Genomic DNA, 23717 nt, shown 5'->3' with positions numbered 1-23717 from the left:
TCACACAAAATTTTATAGGTTCCAATGGTTTCTTTTGATATTTTATCTAATAAATCAAAAACTTTATCAACACCTGTGCATTTATTTAAATAATAATTTGTGTAAATATCATGATCTTCTTTCTTAATCGTATTAGTCGCATATGTCACGTTTTTAAGAGCTTTTTTGAATTTTTCGGAATCTAAAGGTGGTGAAAGTAGGATACAGGGGTATCCTTCATTATCAATAAATTGTAACTTATGTTTACGAATAAATTTAGTACCTTCTTCTGAAAGTGTTTCGTCTATTTCACCATCTAATAAATTTTGTGTTGATTCTGAGACATAATTTTTATATCTTTCTTCATGAGATTTCTGAACTGCTGATTCTGAAGCTGGGATATTCATTAAACCCTCTACTTCATTTTCATTATATTTTTCAACTTCTCTTAATTCCTTAATTTTTTCATCTATTTCATCTCTTATTTTTTCCAGTCTTTCAATTTCAATTTCATCGTATTCATCATCTTTAATCCGTTCTTCATAATATTCAGGGAAAACATCAGGTTCTTTAGGTTTTTCTTCTTCAGATGTGGGATATAAGAAATTTATAACATCATCTTTATTCATTTTTCCATCATAATCTAAATCATTTAATAACTCGGCAAATTTTTGACAATTTCTTAAATAATATTTACTAACTTCATAACACATCTCATCTAATATATCCTTTATTTCCTCGTTTGTGAATCCTAATTTTTTAACGTTGTTAGTTTTGACGCTCATTTCATACGAATTAAAAATAAAATAATAAACATAACTAAGTTTCTAATTTTTCGTAAGAAGTTTATTTTTTAAAGTTTATTTTTTATTCATGAAAATAATTATTTCTAATTTCTTTTACTCTCTCGTATATACTAGATTTAAAGAATTCAGAACATTTCCCATAATCTCCTAAATGTTTTCTTATCCCTAACGTGTGCCAGTTATTATATGAAACTGTATAAACTTTATCTTTATCTTTACACCTTTCATCACTTCCAATATATTTATATCTCAGTTTTGATTTATTGGTTTCATATTCATTAACGTTTAATAATTCACAGTCTTCCTTTTTAAATATATGTTTTATGTATTCAGGATTTAATACTCTACGTTTATATGCTCCTAACTTAGTTCTAAAGGTTTTTCTACAAAATTTAGGAATTCCATCCTCTTTAATGTCATCAATGATTTCCATTTCATTATTTTCAATTTCTTCTTCTCGTTTATGAGGTCTTTGATTATGACTCCATTGATTCCATGAAATTAAATATTCTTTATCATTATATTTATACCTCATTAGCTTATTTTGGCTTTCATATTCATTTAATAATTCACAATCTTCATTTTTAAATTGAAGTTTAACCCATTCAGGATTTAAACAATGTTTAATTAATCGCGGAATATCTGACATCATCTATATATAGCTTCTTTTATAAAAGATAAAAAAATAAATTATTTTAAAATTAATGTTAATTTTTTAATGATTTATAAATAAATATATTTTAATGCATCGTCTATATATAGTTGTAACAAAAAAAGTCACACAACCCTTCATATCCTACTACTTTTATACAACAAATCAAAGGAACCCGAAGTAAATGACGAGCGTGAATTACAGCGATATTATGAGGAACGAATAAAAAATATTTTGAATAACACTGCCTTATATAGTAAGAAACGATATGCAAAAGTTGAGACGTTGAGGGATTATGTAAAATCTCAATTGTTAGGAATACCAAATAATGAAATAACTAATGAACGGTTAAAATATTTTCAATCATTATATGATATTTATCATAAAAATGAAAAGGCAGAGAAAAAGAAAAAAGAAATGAAGGGAAAGAATGAGAATTTTAAAATGAATGAAGTAGATGAAAAGATAAACGAAGAAATAAAGAAAAGGGAAAAAGTTTTTAAATCGAGTCCATGGAGAAGTAAAAATAAGCTCATGAATTATGGTGAAAGGATGAAGTGGGGATTTGATAAAGTTAGGGATAAGTTAGAAGAAAAAGAAAGGGATTCATTCGATTTGAAAGGAAATAAAAAATATTATATGAAAACAATAGGGACAAAAGGAACTTATATTATAGATTATTTCATTTCTGATGTGTTCGTGTGGTTGTTAGTTGTTGAGATGAACACTAGAAGAACTTATGCCATATTGAGTTCATTAATTACTAAAATTAATGGTGAATGGAAAGCACCAAAAGAAACGAAGGAGAATATGACAGCGTTAAATACAATTCAGTCACTAAATTCATTAATAATAAATGGTGTAAACATTAAGCATTTAGTCTGTGACCAAGAGCCAGCGTTTACCGGTAATGATTTAGCATATTGGTGTATAGAAAACGGAATAACTTTGAGGGTTTACGTTAAAAATAAAGTTTCAAATTTTGTAAATACCAACGAAGAATCAAGAGGGAACCATTCAACGCTATCAATTTTAGATAGAATCTGCCTGACATTACGAACTATGAACTATAACGCAGGATATGGGACTATCATTTATCCTGAAGTTATGGAATATTTAGTAGATGAATACAATAACTCACCCAACACAACGTTTAGTAAATTTTTCAAACATCCTGTATCACCAAACATGACGGATGAAATGGAGCGTGAATTTTGTTTATATTGTGCCAAAATGAATTTCATAACTCATGAAGAACCTAACTTTGATGTAATCGGTCAAAGAGTGAGAATTTATAATGAAGCGTCCAGTATGGATAAACTGAAAAATAAACTATTGGAGGGAATTTTTAAAGTTAATGGAAAAGAAGGTGGTTTGTTCGTTTGTGAATCATTAATGACAGGTGATGTTGTTAAAGTTCCTCGTTGGATGTTAAAAGTTGTTGTTTAATATTTAATTTTTTATCCCTTATTAAATGACGTATAAATTTTTAAATGGTGAATTGAAGAACTTAAAAAACATCAAACCTCTTGAAGTCGTTGAATCATTCAACCCTGAAACCATTAGCTTTAACACAGTTGATGAATTCAATAAATATTATGCACTCAATGAAGAGGAATTTATGACATTATCCACGTATAAATTAAATCTCAAGTATAAAATACCAGGGTATAAAATAACGAAACCGAAAGATAAAGACAGTAAGGTGACCGTTAAACTTATCACTGATTATGTGGCATGAAAGATTAAAAATGAAGAAATGAAGGAAGGAGGAAATGAACGAATAAATAAAATTGAGGAAGAATTAAAAGAACTGAGCGAAGCCGTTAGTAAATTATACATGGTAATAAATGAAATGACAAATAATAAAATATTAAATTAAATTTTTTATTTTTATTGAAATGAACATGAACGCCATGATAAGTTTAAAGCGAGAAGAAGCGAAGAACTCCCAAAATGTAAACGTAAATGTGGAGCCTAAAACCTCAGTATATCTTTCAACCGACCGTATGCCATTAAGTGAATCCGTTAAGTCTCGAGATATTGAAATATTACCACCACCACCTGAATATCCTGAAGTTAATGAAGACGGAAAAGATAAAACATTTTATGAGCAACAAATAAAGAAGCTTCAATGTGAAATCGAGGTGCTAAACACAATGTTGGAGATGTTAAAAGATAATCCAATATATATTAATAAATTAGTATTAGTCGATGATGTGGTATTAATGAAATTTGTTAAATTACTCACTGATGCTGAGGATGTACAGCTGGACGATGAAGATTTAGGCAGCGGTTGCATTACTAAAAATAAATATCGCAGGGTTAATGCTATATATGTTATCAAGAATGGAGAGACTAAAAATGTTAAATATGATTACCCAGAAGTTATGAAAAGATTAAAGGAAGTAGGGGTAAATGTTAAAATAGTTTGGTAAAAATAATTTCTCATTTATTTTTTTCATTTATTTTTCATCTGCTTTCTTCACAGTTGCTTTAACTTTTCGTTCAAATTTACGACATCTCATTATTTTGCCGTCTTTCTCCAGCTTAAACCTTGTCTTATTATCCAATAAATTAAAGTTTATTTCTTCACCCCAGTATAATGCTTTATATAATTTTTTAACACGTCCTTTATAATATTTGTTAGCATGATTTATTATAGTTTTTGATGGAATACATTTTAATCTGAAATGTTCAGCTGTTTGTCATTTGTCATTTCTTAATAAATCATAATAAATTTTCTTTCCTGCTGATATATGAAGAACACAGTAAGCGTCTTCTAATTCGTCAAAATCGTTATGAAATTGACCCATATCTGAACCAATTAACTCACGACCATATCTTTTCTTAAATTCATCAGCCAGCATAGATATTTTTTCATCTTCTATATGCAGTCGTCATCACCTCGTTCATTATACGCTTAGACATTGACAAATCAGAGACGCCGAATACTGGGCTGTTAAATTGTGTATCCCAAACTTTGCACATTTTGAAACACCATAAATTAGATTCATCAATTTTGTAAAATTCTTCTACTTGATGCCAGTGACTATATAAATAATAATCTTTTTTATCATCTTCTATATACGTATTAGTTGTTTTTATCGTTTTCTGGATAGTTTTTCCATATGCTGAATTCATGATGAGCTTTAATATTTTTTCCATCGGATTTTCAGCTTTTTTGTATACTCTCCTTAAATCATAAATTTTTCTAATTACATTTCGTATTCTATGGTCCCTGTTACCTTTCCAAATTAAGCCACCCAATATTTTATAGCTAATGTTCTGATATTTTACCAAATCCTGAAGCGCTATCATGTCCACCCTCATTTCTCCTTTTTCGTTTACGTTTCTGTTTAATCCGTTTTCATCTCTTAAAACAATTAACGGAAAGTCTCTACTTTTTCCAACATTAGTTATTTCAATATCTACCACAAAATAACTCAAATCTTTATCTTTCGTTGGTTCTGTTTGGTCTTCATCGAATGCACGAACTAATAAAGGGTGGGATTATTGACATCATAAATTTTATTATCTATCAAACATTCATTTATAATTTCTGGCTTTCCCTCAATTGTGAATAGTCTATTCATTGCTGATGGGTATAAACTGCAGGCGTCAAAGTCATTTAATTTATCCTTTACAACATATCTTTTATTATTTTTAGTCATGCAACGCCCGCCATAAATTGCACCCATTATGTATTCCTTCACACTTCCTGATATTTCGTATAAATTACCGTTAGGATAAAATACCTCACGATTTAAAAATTTATTGGCTAAACTTGGAACAGTTGTTATATCGTAAATGTCCATTTTTATGGGTTCCTGAAGACAAACAGAACGGAAAGCACTAAATCCAACTCTTAAAACATTAACGTCTTGTTCACAATAGAATTCACAATATTTGAACATGTCGAATGTTCCTCTTTCCTTCTCTGCATTAATCATTTTCAAATTCTCTTTAAACGTTGATTTTTCATTCTTACCCCATTTAGGTGTCTCATCGTTTCCTACTTCATCAATAATTCCCACTCCTTGTGTTTCATTAATTCTGTCATAAGTGTAATATCTATATGGGAATAATTCCTTTTTAATATCTGTTCCCTTAAATGCATTAGGGAAACACGCCGGAAAATTACTTAATTTCTCTGTGAATATGCTGTATGAGTCTCTTAACTCAATATGTTTTCCATTATATATGTGTTTCTGTCTAATTATTTTTGACCCTTTCATGATATTATTTTTTATTCCAAATTTCATTAATATTCTGCCATCGTAACCTAAATTATGAAAATATATTATCGAGTTATTCGGTAAATAATTCATTAACTGCTCATCACAATTAAACCCTGTGAATGTCTTTTTTATGCTACCATCTTCATTTGATAAGCACAGCATAAATGGGATTTCTTGACCTTCTTTATTACATGTCTCAAAATCACCGAACCAGTAACTTTTCTCCACTTTCTTTTCATTATTATTTTCATTTTCATTTATTCTGTCCTTCATTATTCGAAAATTTCTTTTATCAATATTTTTAATTCCCTTTACGTTTTCCTTTGGCACAAATTGCATAACTTTAGCCTTATCCACGTCTTTATCGTTTCTATATAATGGCTCAAAAGCTCCGACCTCCTCTAAATTTAAAATTAGGTTTAAACTTGACATGTGAGCTTTTTGTGTGCTTGTTTCAAAACGTCCATGGGCACATTTATATGCTTTCATCATTTGCTCAGTTGTCCAATTTCTCAGCTTACCGTAAGCGCAAACTTTAACATAATTTTTAATGAAAAAGGTATTAATGGACACTTCTTCATTTATGAAGTAATGATTTTTATAAGTAAACAATGAGACAGAGTATTTATAACCTTCAGTGGGTCCATAACATTTGCCGGGTTTGTTCTCATTAGCGATTCTTACCTTACCACTTTATCGTCTACATACCTTAACACACATTTTATTTTGTATTCATCGCAAATCTTACTTAAAACATTAGTGGGACAATATTTAGAATCTAAAAACCTGTTCGAAATCTCCACTAATAAATTTTCATCTTTAATAGTAAAACTTAAAGCATATAATAAACAGTTATATTTCATTTCCTCTCTGCACTCATTATTTTCATTTGTCAATTTCGTGAATATTTGATACCTTTTAAGGAATGGTTCAAAAATTTCAAATCCTTTCTTCAATCTATAACACCAAAAATTGCTCTCTTTCATGTTTTTAGCATTTGCTGGCTTCTTTATCTTATCATGAATGGTGAAATATATGACATCGAAAAATTCCAAATATAATTTGGTGCCATCATCTGAAATGTTGCCGCTTAATTCTTCGATTTTATAAATGAACTGACCATTTAACATTTGCTCGAATCTTTGTCTAAAACTTTCTTTATCGATTGGTTGGCTTCTCTCCTGACCATTTACGATATAATGAACCAAAATTTTTCTTTCAATCGGTTGAGTCATTATATGCTTTTCGTAAAATTCTTTTAATTTCTGATCCACAACCCTGAGTTCATCTTTTCCATAAATTCTCAAGTCTAACTTTTCCCCGAATGGATTTTTATCTAATCTTTCAAATGTACCTTCGATTCTTTCTTTTACATCATCGTTGTAACTCTTCACGTCTTCATAAATCCTCATAGCTTCTGCGTTTAATTCACGCTCGTATTCTTCGTCCATCTCTAAATTCCCTTTATTTATTTCATTCATGTATTCCTCCACTTCTTTTTCATTCTTTATTTCCTCATCAATTTCATTTCTTACTTCCTCCGCTTTCTTTTCATCTTGTTCATAAAATTCATCTTCTCCTCTACGTTCTTCATAAACATTATCGTCAATTTCTTGAACTTCTTTAAGTTTTTCATGGACATCAGCCCCGCCACTTTGCGGCTTTTCTTCATTCCCGTCAGATGTAGGATATAAGAAATTTATAACATCATCTTTATTCATCTCACCCTCATAATCTAAATCATTTAATAACTCCGCGAATTTTTGGCAATTTCTTAAATAATATCTGCTAACTTCTATTCCTGCTTCATCCAATATTTCGTTTATTTCCTCGTTAGTGAATCCTAATTTCTTCACGTCGTTTGTCTTAACACTCATTTTATATAAAATAAAAAAAATAAAAATAAAATTAATTTTAGCTCTAATTTTCCAAACTCTAATTTTTCATGAAATTTTCATCATTTGCTTTATCACTCATTATAAATTTATTTAATTCATTTATTAAATCATTAATGATTCATGTGTGACTTCAATAATTTTTATAATGAATTTTTCATTAATTCATAAAATATTTGGGTTTTATTTAAAATTTCATTTTCTCGCTGTTGTAAACAGAAATTCATCAAAAGTGACACCTCAGAAAAGCTAAAATATTGAATTTTTGGAACTTTTGATAGAGCACGTTTTTAAATATTAATTAAAGTAAATGTATATTTTGTAAAGATTCTTTTTAATAAAAAAATAAAATTTTGAAGAAGAACACAAAATCTTCTGAAAAATAATATCACATAAACTCATATTATTTTCTAATATATAACTATTTTATATAAAATCAAATTCAATGATCTTAAAAGCGAAGGATAAACCTCAAAATTTACGAATATAATGAGTGGGAATATAATGCTTATCTATCATAAAACCATATGAAATATTAATTTTTGCTTTACGCCTAATTTTTGACGACAATTAGCAAAAAATGTTAAATGTTAACACTCAGTCCATTTGAATATGAAAAATAAAATTGACTTTGATTAAATGTTTTTATTTATCATGCAATTCTTCTTGCGACCAAAGATTTGAATAAAAGTTCAAAAAATAAGATAGCTTAAAAAATAATATACGGTAGTGTTTACTAATAGATGAATAGTATATAAATTCTATTAAAATGGATTTGATCCAAAAAAATATAAAACCAAAAATAATTGTTATAATTTAAATGAAGAAGTAATTTAAAACGATTTTATTTATGATCAAATTTTATATATTTATTTGGATCAAATCCATTTTAATAGAATTTATATACTATTCATCTATTAGTAAACACTACCGTATATTATTTTTTAAGCTATCTTATTTTTTGAACTTTTATTCAAATCTTTGGTCGCAAGAAGAATTGCATGATAAATAAAAACATTTAATCAAAGTCAATTTTATTTTTCATATTCAAATGGACTGAGTGTTAACATTTAACATTTTTGCTAATTGTCGTCAAAAATTAGGCGTAAAGCAAAAATTGATATTTCATATGGTTTTATGATAGATAAGCATTATATTCCCACTCATTATATTCGTAAATTTGAGGTTTATCCTTCGCTTTTAAGATCATTGAATTTGATTTTTATATAAAATAGTTATATATTAGAAAATAATATGAGTTTATGTGATATTATTTTTCAGAAGATTTCATTCTATATGCCTATGAAAAGTACTCTCAAAACTAACTTTTTCCTAATTATAATTAAATCTAGAATATTGTATTATGCTTAGTATTATTTCATTTTTCTCATTCAATTTAGAATTTACAAATGTCAAAAAATTGAGAGCTGTCACTTTTGATGAATTTCTGTTTATTACACTCGCTAATGATTTTTTCAACTTCTCACATTGATTTTATAATAATTTTTCTCATTAATTTTAATTTTTTATTTTTGTCACTCTCGCCCACACTCTCATGCTTTGTGGTCTTTCGCTACCCTTAATTTTTCACATTATCGTAAAAAATCCTAATAAAGTTAATGACGTGTTTAAAAAAGTTAAATATGATTTAAAAAATTTTTCATTGGTGATGTCATATGCGTGATGTGTGATTTATTGACGTGAATGTGGAAAACAGAAATGATGAGAGCACAGAAGCGGAGAGAATGGGTCTCAACTGAATGTTTTTTTCGTTCACTCTATAAATCACACTTCACATACTACTTATTAAAAATCAAAGGTAAAAAAATATTATTTTTTTAAATAAAATTCTCAAAAAAGTCTTCCTATTACCAGTCTGCTTTAGAAATTTTGGTGGCAAAGTGTCAGTCTTTTGGAAATGAATCAATTATAAAAAACAAAATCTAACAGTTTAATATATAAACAAAAAAAAATTCTCTATTAAAAATAAAAAACAAAAAACAAATTCATGAAAATACAGAATAAGATCCAGGCAAAGGAATACTGAATGTATTTGTTGTTCCTTTACCCTTCAAAAACACATCATTCCTTTCGAAAGCGTTGTAATATCCTTCAGGAAGTGTGTGATATGTTTGTGGTAACATCTGAATTGTATCAATATAAGAAGAAGTTTCCAATCTAGCAGACACATTCACAGCATCACCCCAAACATCGAACAAAGGTTTCTCTCTTCCCAAAACACCTGAAATTATCGGTCCATCGTAATTTACACCGATATTCAAGTGAATTTTTGTTTCTTCAGTGTTATTTCGTTCCATTACCCATTTCCCGCAAGCCAAACAGAACTCAACAGCTTCGTGAACAGGTGTTCTATCTGATACTTCATTGAACAATCCAGCAGCTGCCATGTAGACACCATTAATCATCTTGATTTTGACAAGTGTTGGATATTTCGCGATTTTTCTATCAAATTTCGAGAAAATTACATCCAACAATTGCATGATGTCTTCATGGTTTTTATTCGTGCACCATGACACGAAATCATGGATACCAATGAAGATAATAACAGCTTTATCGACACATGAAATAATGTCTTCTCTATCACTTTTTGACATCAATCTTGTCGCAATAACTTTTGGCATAATTTTTGTGAGGAGATTTTCAACACGAGCTTGAGCACCTTTTAATTCTGATTCAGAGCGATTGAATTCTGTTATATCTCTAAGAATAAAAGCATATGTCATTTCATCACCCCACATTTTGATATCAGTCATTTTAATTACTTTGCAACTTACCAATTTCAAATTTCCATTTCCTGTACGAATTGTAACTGTATTTTCAACTTCAGTTACAGAAGAAGTTTTCGTTACAGACATAATATTATCAGGTGTATTGTTGTCTTCACTCTGATCAACAAACAACTGGTTAAACATTTGGTTCAAATTAGAATTATTCGATTCATTGACATCAGACAAAATTTGAGTAATTTTCTGTTGAATTATGTCTTCTTTCTTTCGATTTAAAATAGAAATTGCAGAGTTATTCACATCTTGAATAATTCCTAAACTATTCACCATCAAGATTCCATTCAATGACTGCTTAATTATATGTCTAGAAAGAGAAACTTCATTTGATAAATTATCGTTTTTCTTCTTATTACTAAACAAATCAAATGCCATAGTTATTGCTTGTTTGTTATTATTTGGAATGATCAAAAGAAAGTTCTTGAAAACGGAAAACTCAGAAAAATACATATATATTCTATAAACAACAAAAATTAAATAAATTAAGCTGAAAAATGCAGCGATAACTCTATTAAATACTCTAAATATATCATATTGATTTCTATAATAAGAAATAATATCTTCGCAAATTAAACTAACATTTCCTGTTGTTTCTACTAAATCAATAAAAGCAATTAAAGTTGCTTCTTCAATTAATGAATTATTTGTAAATCCGCCTTCACCAAATTTTCTTGTAAGATTTGTAATTAAGTTGAATTGATCAATAGCTGTATTCAATAAATTCTTAATGTCACCTTTTGACGATTTTCTGTATATTTTATCGTCATAACCGAATTTATCTGACACTTTTCCAAGAATGAATTGTCTAAGGATCCTAAATTTAGTCATATTTGCTGTTTTCTCGCCCAAGTTCTTTTTCATTACTTCTATCAAATTATAATTAATAATTTGTTGAACGGCAGCTGTTGATTGATACAAATTTGTCGAAATTGTCTCATAATAAGAAATTCTATCAAAATAAGTCAAAATAGGGAATGGATAACAAAATACTAATGTACTCCATAACACATAGAAAATAACTGATATCAAAATATACAAAAAAGTGCCATTCATTTTTTGAATGAAATTTTCTCTTTTTGTTTTTTCCGTCGATAAAACTTTATCAGGATCAATTGTCTTGTATTCAAGATTTTGATCATTTTTAGATGTACCTGAACCGGACTCTAATTCATCACTTCCTAAAATGTTGTTTTCTGATTCATTGAAGTCACTTTTTGAAAAAGAAGATTGATTTGTCAAACCGTAACCGTTAATCAATCTTTTTCTTGTTTCTTCAAGACAGTTTGGATCAATTTCAATCAATGAGTTCCAGAAATAGTTTCTTTCTGTTTTGCGACGATAGATGGCAAAATAACCGCTTGACAAATGTAAACCCGCCAAAACAACCAAATACATAATTGTCACATATACGTAAAGGTTCTTAAATTCAACGAGAAAACGATGACTTTTTGATTTCACTTCATCAGCAAAAATCGAATTCATAAAAATAGTAGAATTAAACAAATCATTTGATGTTTCCAAATCTTTTCTTGTATCTTTTGAACATTGCAAAGTATAATTCGTATTCAACAGAATTGCCAAAGAACTTTCACTTGTATGCAATGTCAAGTTCTGTTGTTTATACAATGATTTGCTTGTCCATGTCGTCGAAACATCATTTGGTTTTGTTGTTTTGACATTAAATACATAAATATAATCAGAAAATTCAGAAATATAATCAGAAAAATCTTCAAATTCTTTGAGATCTTTCGTTTGATTGACTAATCCATTAAATTCAGAATTACATGATGATACTGCTTCCAATGTCACTTTTACGATAGAATTGACAGGAAGTGAAGTGATGTTCTGAATTTTATTAATAATATTATGAGATCTTCCTTTAGCGACAACAACGTAATTCGGAGGATTTGCTCTCATTGCAGCTACACAAATAACAAAAGCAATCAAAAGAAAACTACAAATAGTAAACGATCTCAATCCAAAACTATAAATTGTATTCAATGTATTTTGTGAAGCCAAATTTTGTGCTGAAGCAAATTCAAAGTTATGGGATTGAGAATTACGACTTAATCTTATCAATGATGATGAATTCGCTTTGTTGACTGTACCAAAAATGATGTTGTCATCTGAAAAATCTCCTGATGATATTTCTCGTTCTATTCCACCGAAATTATGTCGCCAAGCAACGGAAAGATTGAAATCCGCATTGATCTCAGTGAAATAAGTTGAAATAACATAACTCAATTTTTGCGAATTCGGACAATTTATCGTGTAAATTTTCGCGTATCGTTCAAAAATGTGACAATAATGTTGGTACATCAACAAACAGATTTCTATGTCATCGGGTTGTGCCATGGATATCATTTCCACGATTTTGAAGTAGATTTTTCGAAGTTTGTTGAGAATTTTGTGAAGATGAGTGATATAATTCTCAACATCGTCATCATCAGGGTTGATTGAGAAGACTTCATACTGTAGATCGCATAATAATTGTCTTTTAGTGATGTTTACGCTTTGTCTGGACATATTGCGAATTTCAATGAGGTCTTCTGGCTCAAGGGAGTGCATTAGAGCTAAATATCGGTAACAGTCAACTCTTAGATTGTTGTCTTGACTGTTTTTAGCGCAAAACTTGGCATATTTTATTGCTTCATGTGGTGATCCGTAAATTAATTCGACTAATTTATGGTTTGCATGCTTTAGCTTGGTACTTATGTATTCATCGTCTTCGTAAATGTTTTCGTCAACATTATCTAGGTCATTTAATTCAATATCTGAGTTTTCTTTGTTTAAATTTGGAGTTTCATGGACTTTTGTAGTATAAAAGTGGTCGACGATGATATCAGTTATGTAGAAAGCTATGATAATAAGGAAGGATCCGATAAAAGCATGCTCTGGGTAGAAAATTGAGTGCCATCCTTGATAAAGAATGCATGTAATGGTATCTAAAGCGCATAAAACCCAAAACACAATCATTATGTATTGATCCTGCTTCCTGTAGAATGGATTTTTTATAACAACTATTACTTGGATTATTGAAACTAATAAATTTAAACCAAGAATGGTGTATTTAGCGTAATTTTTGCAAAAATGAACAGATGTTCTTAACTGAAATAGAAAAGCAAGGACGTATCCGCCATATGTAATTGGAACTAAATTCCAGCCCGCTAAGAATACGGAATGAGTAAATAATGTATGTGACGATATGATTTTATGGACTATAAAGGCATTAAGAACAAGAATTGTCGAAATAATGATCAAAACCATGTTTAAGACGCTGAGTTCATCTAAAAATGCGTACTGAGTTTCGCTCTGCAGTATAGCAAAGGTACTTATCTGTAAAATCGGATTTAAAAATTCTAAAATAAATCTAGCAAAATAAGTAAAAGATTTGTGGAGTAAAATAGAGTTGTAGTATCTGAACATTAATATCAAGACAATCGATAGTATTATTGAATAGCAAAATACGAACAATACGCGGGCAAATCTTGGAATGTATGAAATATAAAGAAGTCCGTCAAGAATGTCGTATATTAGAGATCGCATTGTATTACTTTCCTTTGGAATCAGCAGAAATCCTGATGCAAACGGAAATAAAATTACAAAATAGAAAATATCACGAACAATATGAAGCCAGTTCGGGAATCTCGGACTACCATTAAGTAAATGACCAGCTTGATAGAATCTTCCCCAGCGTTGGTCAATACTATTAATGGGTATCATAGAGATCGAAATAAGTAATAAAAATTTTTTTTCATCTAAGGTTGAACTTCAACAAGTTTTATTCATAGCCACGTAAAATGATAGCCAAACAATTATTAAAAAAGCTTCAATTTTTTTCTATGAAATTGTTAATCATATTGAATTATTTGAAATGGCTTTTAAAACTCATTAAGGTTTGCACTTCATATAAAAAGTATTGGAATATATACACTGAAGCAAATTCATTTTTTTTAACAAATTGAAAGGATTAATTAGAAATGGTATAGCTATCAATGAGCCAGTTTGTAATGAAACCAGAAGTATAGGTAGAGTATTAGTCCATTATTGCATAATTTGCTTTGATTTCGCTGTTAGAAGAAAAAATATTTCTAATTTTTTCAATTTACAAGCTTTTCTATTATCAAAATAGTGATTACAAACCATGATATTTCAATCTATATAAGCACATAACTCTTTATGCTCGAAAATATGAATTGATCAAGGGATTAATTGATAACTCCATCATCACTAGCATAAAATAGACCTGTAGAATTGCGTAACTGATATTTAATTGTATTTATTGGTTTTTTAAAATTTTTTGTCGAATGAATAACTTTTTGGTCAAAAGAATATTTCATTTGCATTACAATTGGTACAAATATGCTATTAAATCATTGGTTGAAAATTTTTTTATCAAAATATTGAAAAGTAATCGCGTTGTTTGAATAATTCTAACTAGATAATATTGTATCGAAATAAGGTCAGGTAAGTGGGGCTTCCAGGCGCGTTGCGCCCTCTAGCCCATAAGAAATTTTGCCCAAGACCCAAGAGGAGGACCGAACCCCAGCCGACCAGCCGGTGACAAAACCAAAACCGTTGTTATTTACATCATATTAACGGTGTCACTTTTTAAATGTCACTTTTCTGTCACTTTTCACAAATTATATATGTTTTCATGTTTTGTCACTTTTCTGTTACTTTTCGGGCAAAAACATTTTTATTATTATATATAAATGAATTTTACAAAACCACCGTTACCGTTCTTTGGAAATAAGAGTAGATGTAAAGATATTATATTGAGACAACTTAAGAAACTACCGAATGGTCTAACATTTGTAGATTTGTTCGGTGGAAGTTTCTATATATCCCATTTATGTCATACCGTATTTCCTGACTCAAAGATTATATGCAATGACTTCGACAACTATATGGACCGTCTCAAACATATTCCAGACACAAATAATATATTGAAAGAGTTAAAAGAAAAGATACCTATAGGTAAGATGGAACGTATACCATTAGATAAGAAAAATATTGTGAGAGAGGTTTTGAAAAAAGCAGAATATATAGACTGGGATAGTATATCTGCTAGACTATTATATAGTGGTGCTATAAGAGTTCATGACATTGAAACACTTATGTCAAAAGTTTTATATCTTAACTATACAAATGTTTTCAAAGAGGACATAGAAAAATATATTGAGGGTATAGAGTTTGTGAGATGTCGTTGGACAGAGTTGTATGAAAAATATAAAGACAAGGAAAATGTTTTCTTTATAGTGGACCCGCCGTTCTATAACACATGGGATTTTCAATACCAAGTAGACTGGACTTTAAGAGACTCTTTAGAAACTTTAGACGTTATACATAACCATCCATGCTTTTACTTTACATCCGATAAAAGTGGTTTGGAAAACCGTTATGAGATGGTTAGAGGACATACATGACTATGAGTTTAGATATGACAAGATAGAATATGAGAGAGGTCCTATAAACCGGAGAAAGTGTCACAATAAAGAAATTTTATTAGTAAGTAAATGTGGTTTGAAATAGGACTACTTGTTTTAGGTTTTTTCCATTGTGTCATTTATTTATTTGACGTGGCAGAAAAGTACAGAGAATATGAAGATGAACCCCCTGTTCAGTATATGTACTCGTAAGAGATATTTTATCTAATATTAAATGGACGCACAGAACTTAGCGAATGCACAGCAACCTGGACAACCAAACCCAGAGAATATTCCAAATGAAGTTAGAATACAAACTGCAATGGCAAACTATGGTCAAGTGCCAACAGATGTACAAATGCAAACTGCCATGTCAAATGACGCTGCGTTAGGTTTGCCACCATGGTATGCAAAATATGAGATGGAAAGAGTTTTATACAAACCTGAAGTGGGATATAAACAACTTTATGCAGATGACGCGAACACAGGAGTTGACCCAGAATATGTTTTCTACCAGAGGAGAAACAGAATGTATGAGCTCCAGTTAAAGAATGCTATGGAACTCAACAGGAAACGTAAGAGACTAGCGGACATTAGATTTTTACATATAGTAAAATGGGTTTCTTCAGTAAGATAGGAAACTTCTTTCGAAATGTTGGAAGAGGTATATGGAATGGAATAAAATCTGTCGGAAGAGGAGTATGGAACGGTGTCAAAAATATTGGTAAAGAGTAGGTCAGTTCGTTGGTATTATACCTAAAGACCCTGAACCAGAAGAGCAAGCTCCTGTTATACAACAGCCTGAACCTGCACCACAGTCTAGTTGGCAACCAAATCCAACACCTCAACTGTATTAAAAAATTATATTTTTATCGTTCGATAGTAGTTGTATATGAAACTAAGTTCTAAGTAAAACGCATGGTATAATGGAATTATTCTTTTTCTTCCATCTGTAGTAAACCATACTTGAAAGTCTGAAATACTTCCACTCGGTGGTTCATATAACTTTGTAGGTTTTTCGTAAAAGTCATTCATCAGACATAGAAAGAGTTTTGCGCCCAAAAAATGAAGCATGAACAATAATAGCATCTGGGTCGAAAATATTTTCATATGTTCCATTAGGTTTTTCGACTTCATAATAGTCCGGGTGTACTGGATATGCTGCAGGCTGATTTAACATCCTCATAAATCTATACCATGCCAAGTTGTTATATTTTGTAGAAATATAAACGTTTTCTCCAAGGTCTTCTATTTTATTGATTTTAACAGTTGCATTTTTCCTGTCATAAATAATATCGAGATGGTATTCTCCTTCGTCAATGTTAAACTGGTTTGCATATTCAATATATATGTTTATTTTTTCTTGAAAAGCTTGAAGAGTTGTTTCTAAGTTTATAAGCAAATTAACTTGTAAAAGTTTTCCTTGTCAAATTTCTCATACATACGTTTTTCTTTGTTATAGTATCGAAAAACCGACCGTAAATGGGAAACCATGTAATGGCTTTGAAATGAACTTCATTCTCGAAAGCCAAACTTTCGGATGGGGTCTCTTAACCATCTTAATGGGTAGTCAAAACGATAGCCTTCATGCTTTACGGTATCTGTCTCAAACTTTTGACCGACATTAGTAAAAAGTTCATCTAATGGTTTAGTGTAGCAACTCTAGAATTTTCCTATTGGAAGCATATTTTATCTATAATAAAAATGTCAAATGAAACAGCGTCTATGAGAGAAATACAACACCGACAACTCATTATGCAAGCTCTAAATAAGAACACAACAAACTTTTCAAACTATTCTAAGATATCTGAGTCATTGAAGGATGGAAACTTAAAACTGACATTAAACCCAATGACAGATGAGTTTCTGTTTCAAGACAATAAGAACCATACTGTCTGTATAAATCCAACAAAAGGAACTTTAAACGAGAAACCTATAAATGAACTTCTTTTGAAAGCAGATGTTGACAACAAAGCTGACAAAGAATATGTAGACGATGCAATAGCAAAAGAAGAAGAAAGAGCTAACAATGCTTATGCAACAAAAGAACATACTCATCCTGAACTAGCAGACAAAACATATGTTGACAATAAAATGTCAAGTGAAGTGACAAGAGCTGAAAACGAATATTCTAAAAAGACTCATATACATTATATTAACCAAATACCAAGTCTTAAGGAAACATTAGAGACAAAAGCAGATAAGACTCATACACATTCTATATCTGATATTACAAACTTACAAGAAACCTTAAACAGGAAAAGTGCCGTTGGACATACACATACCATTGCAAATATTACAAACTTACAAGAAACCTTAAACAGGAAAAGTGACGTTGGACATACACATACCATTGCAAATATTACAAACTTACAAGAAACCTTAAACAGGAAAAGTGCCGTTGGACATACACATACATCTTCTGAAATAACAGACTTAAACGTTAGCCTTGAAAATAAAGCAGATAAAACATATGTCAATGAAATATACCAAAGTTTGATAGGAACAAAAAATATTGAAACTATTGTTGGTGACTTTTCTGTCAATGAAGAAAATAAATATTTTAGATGGCAGTTGGTACAGTCCTTAGAAAATGGTACACGGTATAAACTCATTCCGAAAAATAACAATGAAATGTATGTAAGCTATAAAAAGAATGATAGTACACAAGTTAAAGTTCCATTAGACAACAACTGCTACTTAAACTTATATGGAGACGAACAAAAGAAATATTTAAGAGTTTATGAAATGGTGGATATGACATTGCCTGACCCAGCTCCAGCACCACATTATTATGACTATGGAGATGACGACAGAACACCACATGTAGATGAACAAAAGCTAACATTATATTTAGATTATTATAGATATAAAAGATATAATGCAATAGAAAAAACGAGAATAGTATATTATTATACAGATGACAGAAATAAATATTATAGTCAAGACTTTACCTACCCTGAAAACATAAGATTATATTATAAAAAAATATTCTGACACAAACCAGAAGAAACCTGAAATAGTTGCACTATATTTTAAGTTCAAAAGAGACAATCCTATAATATCTCATATGTTTGATTTAATGAACCCAGTAGGTTCTATTTATACATCTATGGAAGCAAGAGGTCCTCAAGTAATGTTTGGTGTTGGTGCATGGGAACAAATAGTCGACAGGTTTTTGTATTGTGCAAACTCTTCAAAGGAAACAGGTGGAAGTAAAACGATTTCAGGTGAAAATTTACCTGCACACAGTCACTACATAGATTTAAGTACATCTCAAGCAGGTTGGCATAAGCATAGATATTGGGATTGGTCAGGAATGACAAAAGGTAAAGGATATGATGTTAAAGACGACGTTAAGTTTGCTATAAATTGTTACTGGAGTGACACTCAGGGAGAAGGAAACCATACACATTTCGTTTCAGGATATACGCAAACAACGGGACAAAGTAAAGAATACATGCCACCTTACATGACAGTTTACGCATGGTATAGAATTGCTTAGTCGTCATTTTCAACTTCTTTAGCATATTCGTCAGGAGTTGTCTTATATTTGTTAGGAACTGTCTTTGAAAGTATACCACCTTGAACTTTGACAAGTTTGAAACGAGGTCTGGCAATAGTAGTTTTATCTTCTGCTTGCAGTGTGTACATTTTGCCATGTTTGCCTAAAACTTCATAATATTCTCTTGTATACTTTCTTCTATTTTTACGAACACGAACGTGAGTACCTGTCGGGTTCCCATTGTTGTCATAGTCAATAGTATTTTCATATGGGTCGCGTTTAGGTATTTCTATTTTTACTTTGTCACTTTCTGAAGTTTGAAGCCCGGCATTCTTTCTTGTTTGTCTCCTTTGACTAAATTATTAAATATATAGTCTTTCTCTAAGTCAGGGTTGTTTTTCATTTCTTCGGGGGAGTGGTTTCCCAAACCTTTTTGTTTACGGTTATTGTAAATATTTAAAACTTGTCTCATCTTTGCCATGGAGAAGTGTCTATACTTGTCGTCATATGACATTTCATTTGCTTCACCACCTTGTGGTTGGTTTAAGTCTCTTAACATTTTTATACAACCGTCAATGACACCAAGAGCAGAATGGTTTTGGTCGACAATGAAATATTGGTTTACATTTTTTGAACGCAGATAGTTTTTTACATCATCTGATTTGAAAGAACTTTCACAGTCAGATGTCAGTTTTGTTGGATGGTATTTGTCAACGAATATTGTCAAAGCAGTTTTCACATCTAAAATATTTTTGGACCATAATGGTATGGCTTCACAGTATCTTGTGTTTTGACCAACAAATATTAACCAGTATGGAGGTCCATCTGTTCTAACTCTCGGAATGTTTTCCGAGATATCCATAAACCAAGCATTTGGTGTTGAACTAAAGATTTTTATCATGAGTGCTTTCTTTGTCGCTTTAGAAACATAGGGGTCCTTGTTCGGATTTGTCATTTTTTACCCTATAAGAAATGGGTTTATTTGGCGCATTAGCAGGAGTCGCATCTAGATTTTTACCCGCAGTGGGAACAATAGCCAGAGGTGCATTTGGAGTTGGAAGGAAGATTTTGAGTACATTAGGTATACTTAAAGAGAAAGCACAATCTATTATACAAACTGTACAGAAAGGTTGGGATGTAGCACGAGATGCAACAAATCTTATTCCAAATCCTGAAACAAGAGGAAAAGTTCAAGGATGGATGGACAATGTAGGAAGACAAGCAGGAAACTATTATAACAAAGCAAATGACTACTATAACCAAGCAGGACACTATATGGACCAAGGTGAAAGATTCTTTAACAGAGGATATAACCATGCACAACAGTGGGTAAACAATAACCAACCGCAACCACCTCAAACTTGGGGAATGTAAAATTTTTTACTGAGATGAAATGAACAATGCAGCTTTAAACAGAATAAGTCATGGAAGACCACCTTTTACACCACGTGTTTGTAAAGTTCTTCCTATACCTCAGGAAGTTTTAGACCGACTTAAAAAACAACAACAACCAGTTGAAAACAAACCAAACTAAAATTTTTTACTGAGATGAAATGACCGAAGAAGTTGAAACGGTAGATTTGACACCACAAACAAAAAGTTCAGAACCATTGTCAAAACCTGTCAAAGAACTTACAGATGAAGAGAAAAATTCAATAATAGAAAGTGCCAGGTCTGGAAATACAAACCCTAACTATAAAGTCACTTTTCATAGAAATGGAACGGCTAGTATCTCAAAAAAGAAACAGACTCTCACAAATAAAATATTGAAGTCTGAAGGAGCTTTCGAGACAACAGATGGAAAAGTTTACTTCACTGACCAACAGTTCATTATAGAACATCTCATTGACTTAGAGTCGAAATATTCTAAACTTTACAACAAACACAAAAAGTTGAAAGGAAAACAAAAACAAATGGCATATGATATTTATGAAGATGTTGACGACACAACTGTTCCTGCAAGTGAAGTAAAGTCAGAGGAACCGAAAAGTGACGAAAAACCGATAGAAGAAGAAAAACCAAAAACTGAAGATAAACCAAAACCAAAGTTTAGTTTCCAAACTAAACCAAGTCAACCTTCATTAGCTGGTATGGGTTGGCGTCAAAGACTTATGGCAGCAGGCGGTTATGTAAAGTAAAGAAAAAAATATTTTTTTCTTTTTATAAAAATGCCCCCATATAGAATGGATAGAAAATCTGCTAGAATAAAAGCAGAGTTACAAAGATATGGTTGGAGAGTTTCGAAGAATTTTAAATATAGGAAGGGAAGACCCATAAAAGTCTATGACAAATTGTCTGGTCTTCGCTACGAAATGGATTTGGAAACAGCACGTGCCAATTATCCAAACAGACTAGAGAGGTTAGAAGAAGAACGTCTTATGGACATGCCTTTCGATGTTAGTGAACCTCAAGTTGAAGGACACGACGGCTTTGCCAGATTCTACTGGAAACATGACGAACAATTGCATCCTTTGAGAAGGAAAAAAGGAAAAGGTGAAGACACACATGCTCCCATGGAAAGAACAAGATATGCATATGAAAAGTATCGTGAAGTTAGAAGTCAAATTACATCTGGTCGAACCTTTACAGTAAACTTTGACGAAGGAAAGAACAAAGAAGGCTTCATGGGAGTACTTGCTGCAATTCAAGACGGAAATAAGAAAGGACACAATCTCAGGTTGACCATAGCAGATTTGGATGGTCACATTTACTATGCACATGGCAATGAACAAACAGCCGCAAAACTTCTTGACGCTTTCAAGACTACAAAGAGAGAACAAATGGTTGACTCCGACTCAGACATTTTGAATGCAATTGAAGGAATTGCAAGTGTCAAGTTCGAATGGTACCAACCTAACCCTCAAGCAGTCAGACAACATGCTGGATACTTCCCGTTCATAAATAAGTCTGACATTGACTTGACAAGGTATGGAATTTACAATTCAATTGAAACAATTGTCAACGAACCTTGCATTCTTACATGTCTCAGGAACTCTGGTCTTGTTACAGATGAGAAGATGAAGTATCTTGAGTCATGTGTGAAGACAAGGTACATTCTCAGAGGTCAATTGGCAAAAATTGCACCGTTGGCAAATGTCAATATCCGAGTCAACATACCTACAGCTAAAGGTTCTTCACATGACGACTATGTTGTTGACAAAGACTTACCATGGTTGAAGATTGTAATTGTCCACAACCACTTCATGTTGAACGAAAGTCTTACAAACCCATTCTTTGGTAAAAGTAAGTGCAACATTGTCAGAGCTGTAAACATTCTTTTCGAGAAAGGTTTGTTGGAACCAATTCCAGATGACAAGCTGACAGAAACTTTTGTACCAAAAGACGAAACAAACTTTTCATTGTTAGCAAGACCAAAAGTTGTTCCAGACAAAGTTCTAGTACAAAAGAAGTATACAGTTCCACAAGGGGTTGGTATGTTCGGATACCAACCTGAACCAGAAGAACTTCCAATGAGGTTGCAAGAACTTCAAGATGCTATAAACAAACTTCCATTGAGACATCCAATTGACGTCAAATTGTATTGGAGAGCATCTGAGTTAGGTCAGAAGGTTTTATATGAAACAGGTTGCTTCGACGATGTTTATGAGATAACAGGAGAAGTTTCTCAGAAGATAAGAGACTCACTTGAATTTCCACAAACTGGACCAATTGGTTGCGACAAGTTCGACTCAGATGAAAAGATATACTATGTCGACCTTAACGCTGCATACATGAGGTTTGTCCAATATATTCCGACTGGAATTCCAAACGAAGATGGTGAGTTCCCAGGAAGGAACTATACAGTTGGAAAAGTCATACAACAACTGTATGATATTAGGAAAGCTTCAAACCCCAAACTTGCAATGACACTCAAATTGCTTATGAATTCGACATGGGGATATTCCATTAAGAAACCTCAAGAGATGAAGAGTAAACATTATGAGAAGGTCGACAACTTTGTTGAAAGGTTTTCTCCTTTTGTTTTGAAGTACGAATTCACTCAAGGTCAAAGTGGCTTAGTAACCACATTAAAACCTATTGTCGAACATTGGTCTTACCCTCAGTTCGCAAAGGCAGTCCTTGACAACTACAACAAATTCTTCTCCGAAGTCAAATCCAAAGTCAAGGTTTACTATGAGAACATTGACGCACTCATGACGAACGAAGAAGGCTATAACAAACTCATTGAAATGGGAATAGTCGGTGAAAAGATGGGCTGTTTTAAGCTAGATAAGGTATTTTCCGAAGTTCATGTAATATCGAAAGGAAATATTGGGGCATACTTGAAGACGGCACAGAAATAAAACATTGCATGAAGTAAAAAATTTATTTTTAAAAAGTGACATTTTTTTTATTTTATTTGAAATGTACGCTGAGTTTGCTTATGTAAACACTAGAGATACAGA

General features: G+C 31.3%; 8 protein-coding genes and 2 pseudogenes across 10 annotated transcripts, besides 5 other annotated features; 7 read left to right on the top strand and 3 right to left on the bottom strand.

Moving 5' to 3' along the window:
* Nucleotides 1–7781: part of a mobile genetic element that runs on past the window's edge.
* Nucleotides 332–847: a mobile genetic element.
* On the top strand, nucleotides 1882–2886 carry TVAGG3_0832830 (uncharacterized protein; the record flags this gene model as incomplete). Its single annotated transcript, XM_001312033.1, has 1 exon — nucleotides 1882–2886. One exon carries the CDS (start codon nucleotides 1882–1884, stop codon nucleotides 2884–2886), a length of 1005 nt encoding a protein of 334 aa, XP_001312034.1.
* TVAGG3_0832820 (protein of unknown function, DUF4106 family) lies at nucleotides 3339–3875 on the top strand (the record flags this gene model as incomplete). Its single annotated transcript, XM_051248556.1, has 1 exon — nucleotides 3339–3875. The coding sequence occupies one exon, from the start codon at nucleotides 3339–3341 to the stop codon at nucleotides 3873–3875; it is 537 nt and encodes a 178-aa protein (XP_051084031.1).
* On the bottom strand, nucleotides 4935–5951 carry TVAGG3_0832810 (organellar and viral DNA polymerase type B; the record flags this gene model as incomplete). Its single annotated transcript, XM_001312034.1, has 1 exon — nucleotides 4935–5951. One exon carries the CDS (start codon nucleotides 5949–5951, stop codon nucleotides 4935–4937), a length of 1017 nt encoding a protein of 338 aa, XP_001312035.1.
* Nucleotides 6359–7555, bottom strand: TVAGG3_0832800 (uncharacterized protein; the record flags this gene model as incomplete). The annotated part of the gene is made up of 1 exon (XM_051248555.1): nucleotides 6359–7555. One exon carries the CDS (start codon nucleotides 7553–7555, stop codon nucleotides 6359–6361), a length of 1197 nt encoding a protein of 398 aa, XP_051084030.1.
* Nucleotides 7781–7818: a mobile genetic element.
* A 1175-nt stretch (nucleotides 7819–8993) lies between these two features.
* Nucleotides 8994–9030: a mobile genetic element.
* Nucleotides 9031–9546: 516 nt separating this feature from the next.
* TVAGG3_0832760 (adenylate cyclase protein) lies at nucleotides 9547–14102 on the bottom strand (the record flags this gene model as incomplete). Its single annotated transcript, XM_001312035.1, has 1 exon — nucleotides 9580–13353. One exon carries the CDS (start codon nucleotides 13351–13353, stop codon nucleotides 9580–9582), a length of 3774 nt encoding a protein of 1257 aa, XP_001312036.1.
* A 2319-nt stretch (nucleotides 14103–16421) lies between these two features.
* TVAGG3_0832750 lies at nucleotides 16422–16663 on the top strand (annotated as a pseudogene). Its single transcript has one exon. A coding segment is annotated over exon 1 (242 nt).
* Nucleotides 16664–18008: 1345 nt separating this feature from the next.
* Nucleotides 18009–23717: part of a mobile genetic element that runs on past the window's edge.
* TVAGG3_0832740 (phage tail repeat-like family) lies at nucleotides 18889–19311 on the top strand (the record flags this gene model as incomplete). The annotated part of the gene is made up of 1 exon (XM_051248554.1): nucleotides 18889–19311. The coding sequence occupies one exon, from the start codon at nucleotides 18889–18891 to the stop codon at nucleotides 19309–19311; it is 423 nt and encodes a 140-aa protein (XP_051084029.1).
* Nucleotides 20284–20685, top strand: TVAGG3_0832730 (uncharacterized protein; the record flags this gene model as incomplete). The annotated part of the gene is made up of 1 exon (XM_051248553.1): nucleotides 20284–20685. The coding sequence occupies one exon, from the start codon at nucleotides 20284–20286 to the stop codon at nucleotides 20683–20685; it is 402 nt and encodes a 133-aa protein (XP_051084028.1).
* On the top strand, nucleotides 20865–21449 carry TVAGG3_0832720 (phage tail repeat-like family; the record flags this gene model as incomplete). The annotated part of the gene is made up of 1 exon (XM_051248552.1): nucleotides 20865–21449. The coding sequence occupies one exon, from the start codon at nucleotides 20865–20867 to the stop codon at nucleotides 21447–21449; it is 585 nt and encodes a 194-aa protein (XP_051084027.1).
* Nucleotides 21495–23632, top strand: TVAGG3_0832710 (annotated as a pseudogene). Its single transcript has one exon. A coding segment is annotated over exon 1 (2138 nt).

Source organism: Trichomonas vaginalis, chromosome VI (assembly GCF_026262505.1).
Source record: "Trichomonas vaginalis G3 chromosome VI, whole genome shotgun sequence".
In the NCBI taxonomy this organism is placed as follows: Eukaryota; Parabasalia; order Trichomonadida; family Trichomonadidae; genus Trichomonas; species Trichomonas vaginalis.
Note: the sequence above shows the minus strand (reverse complement) of the source record. Positions and strands in the feature narration are given on the sequence as shown.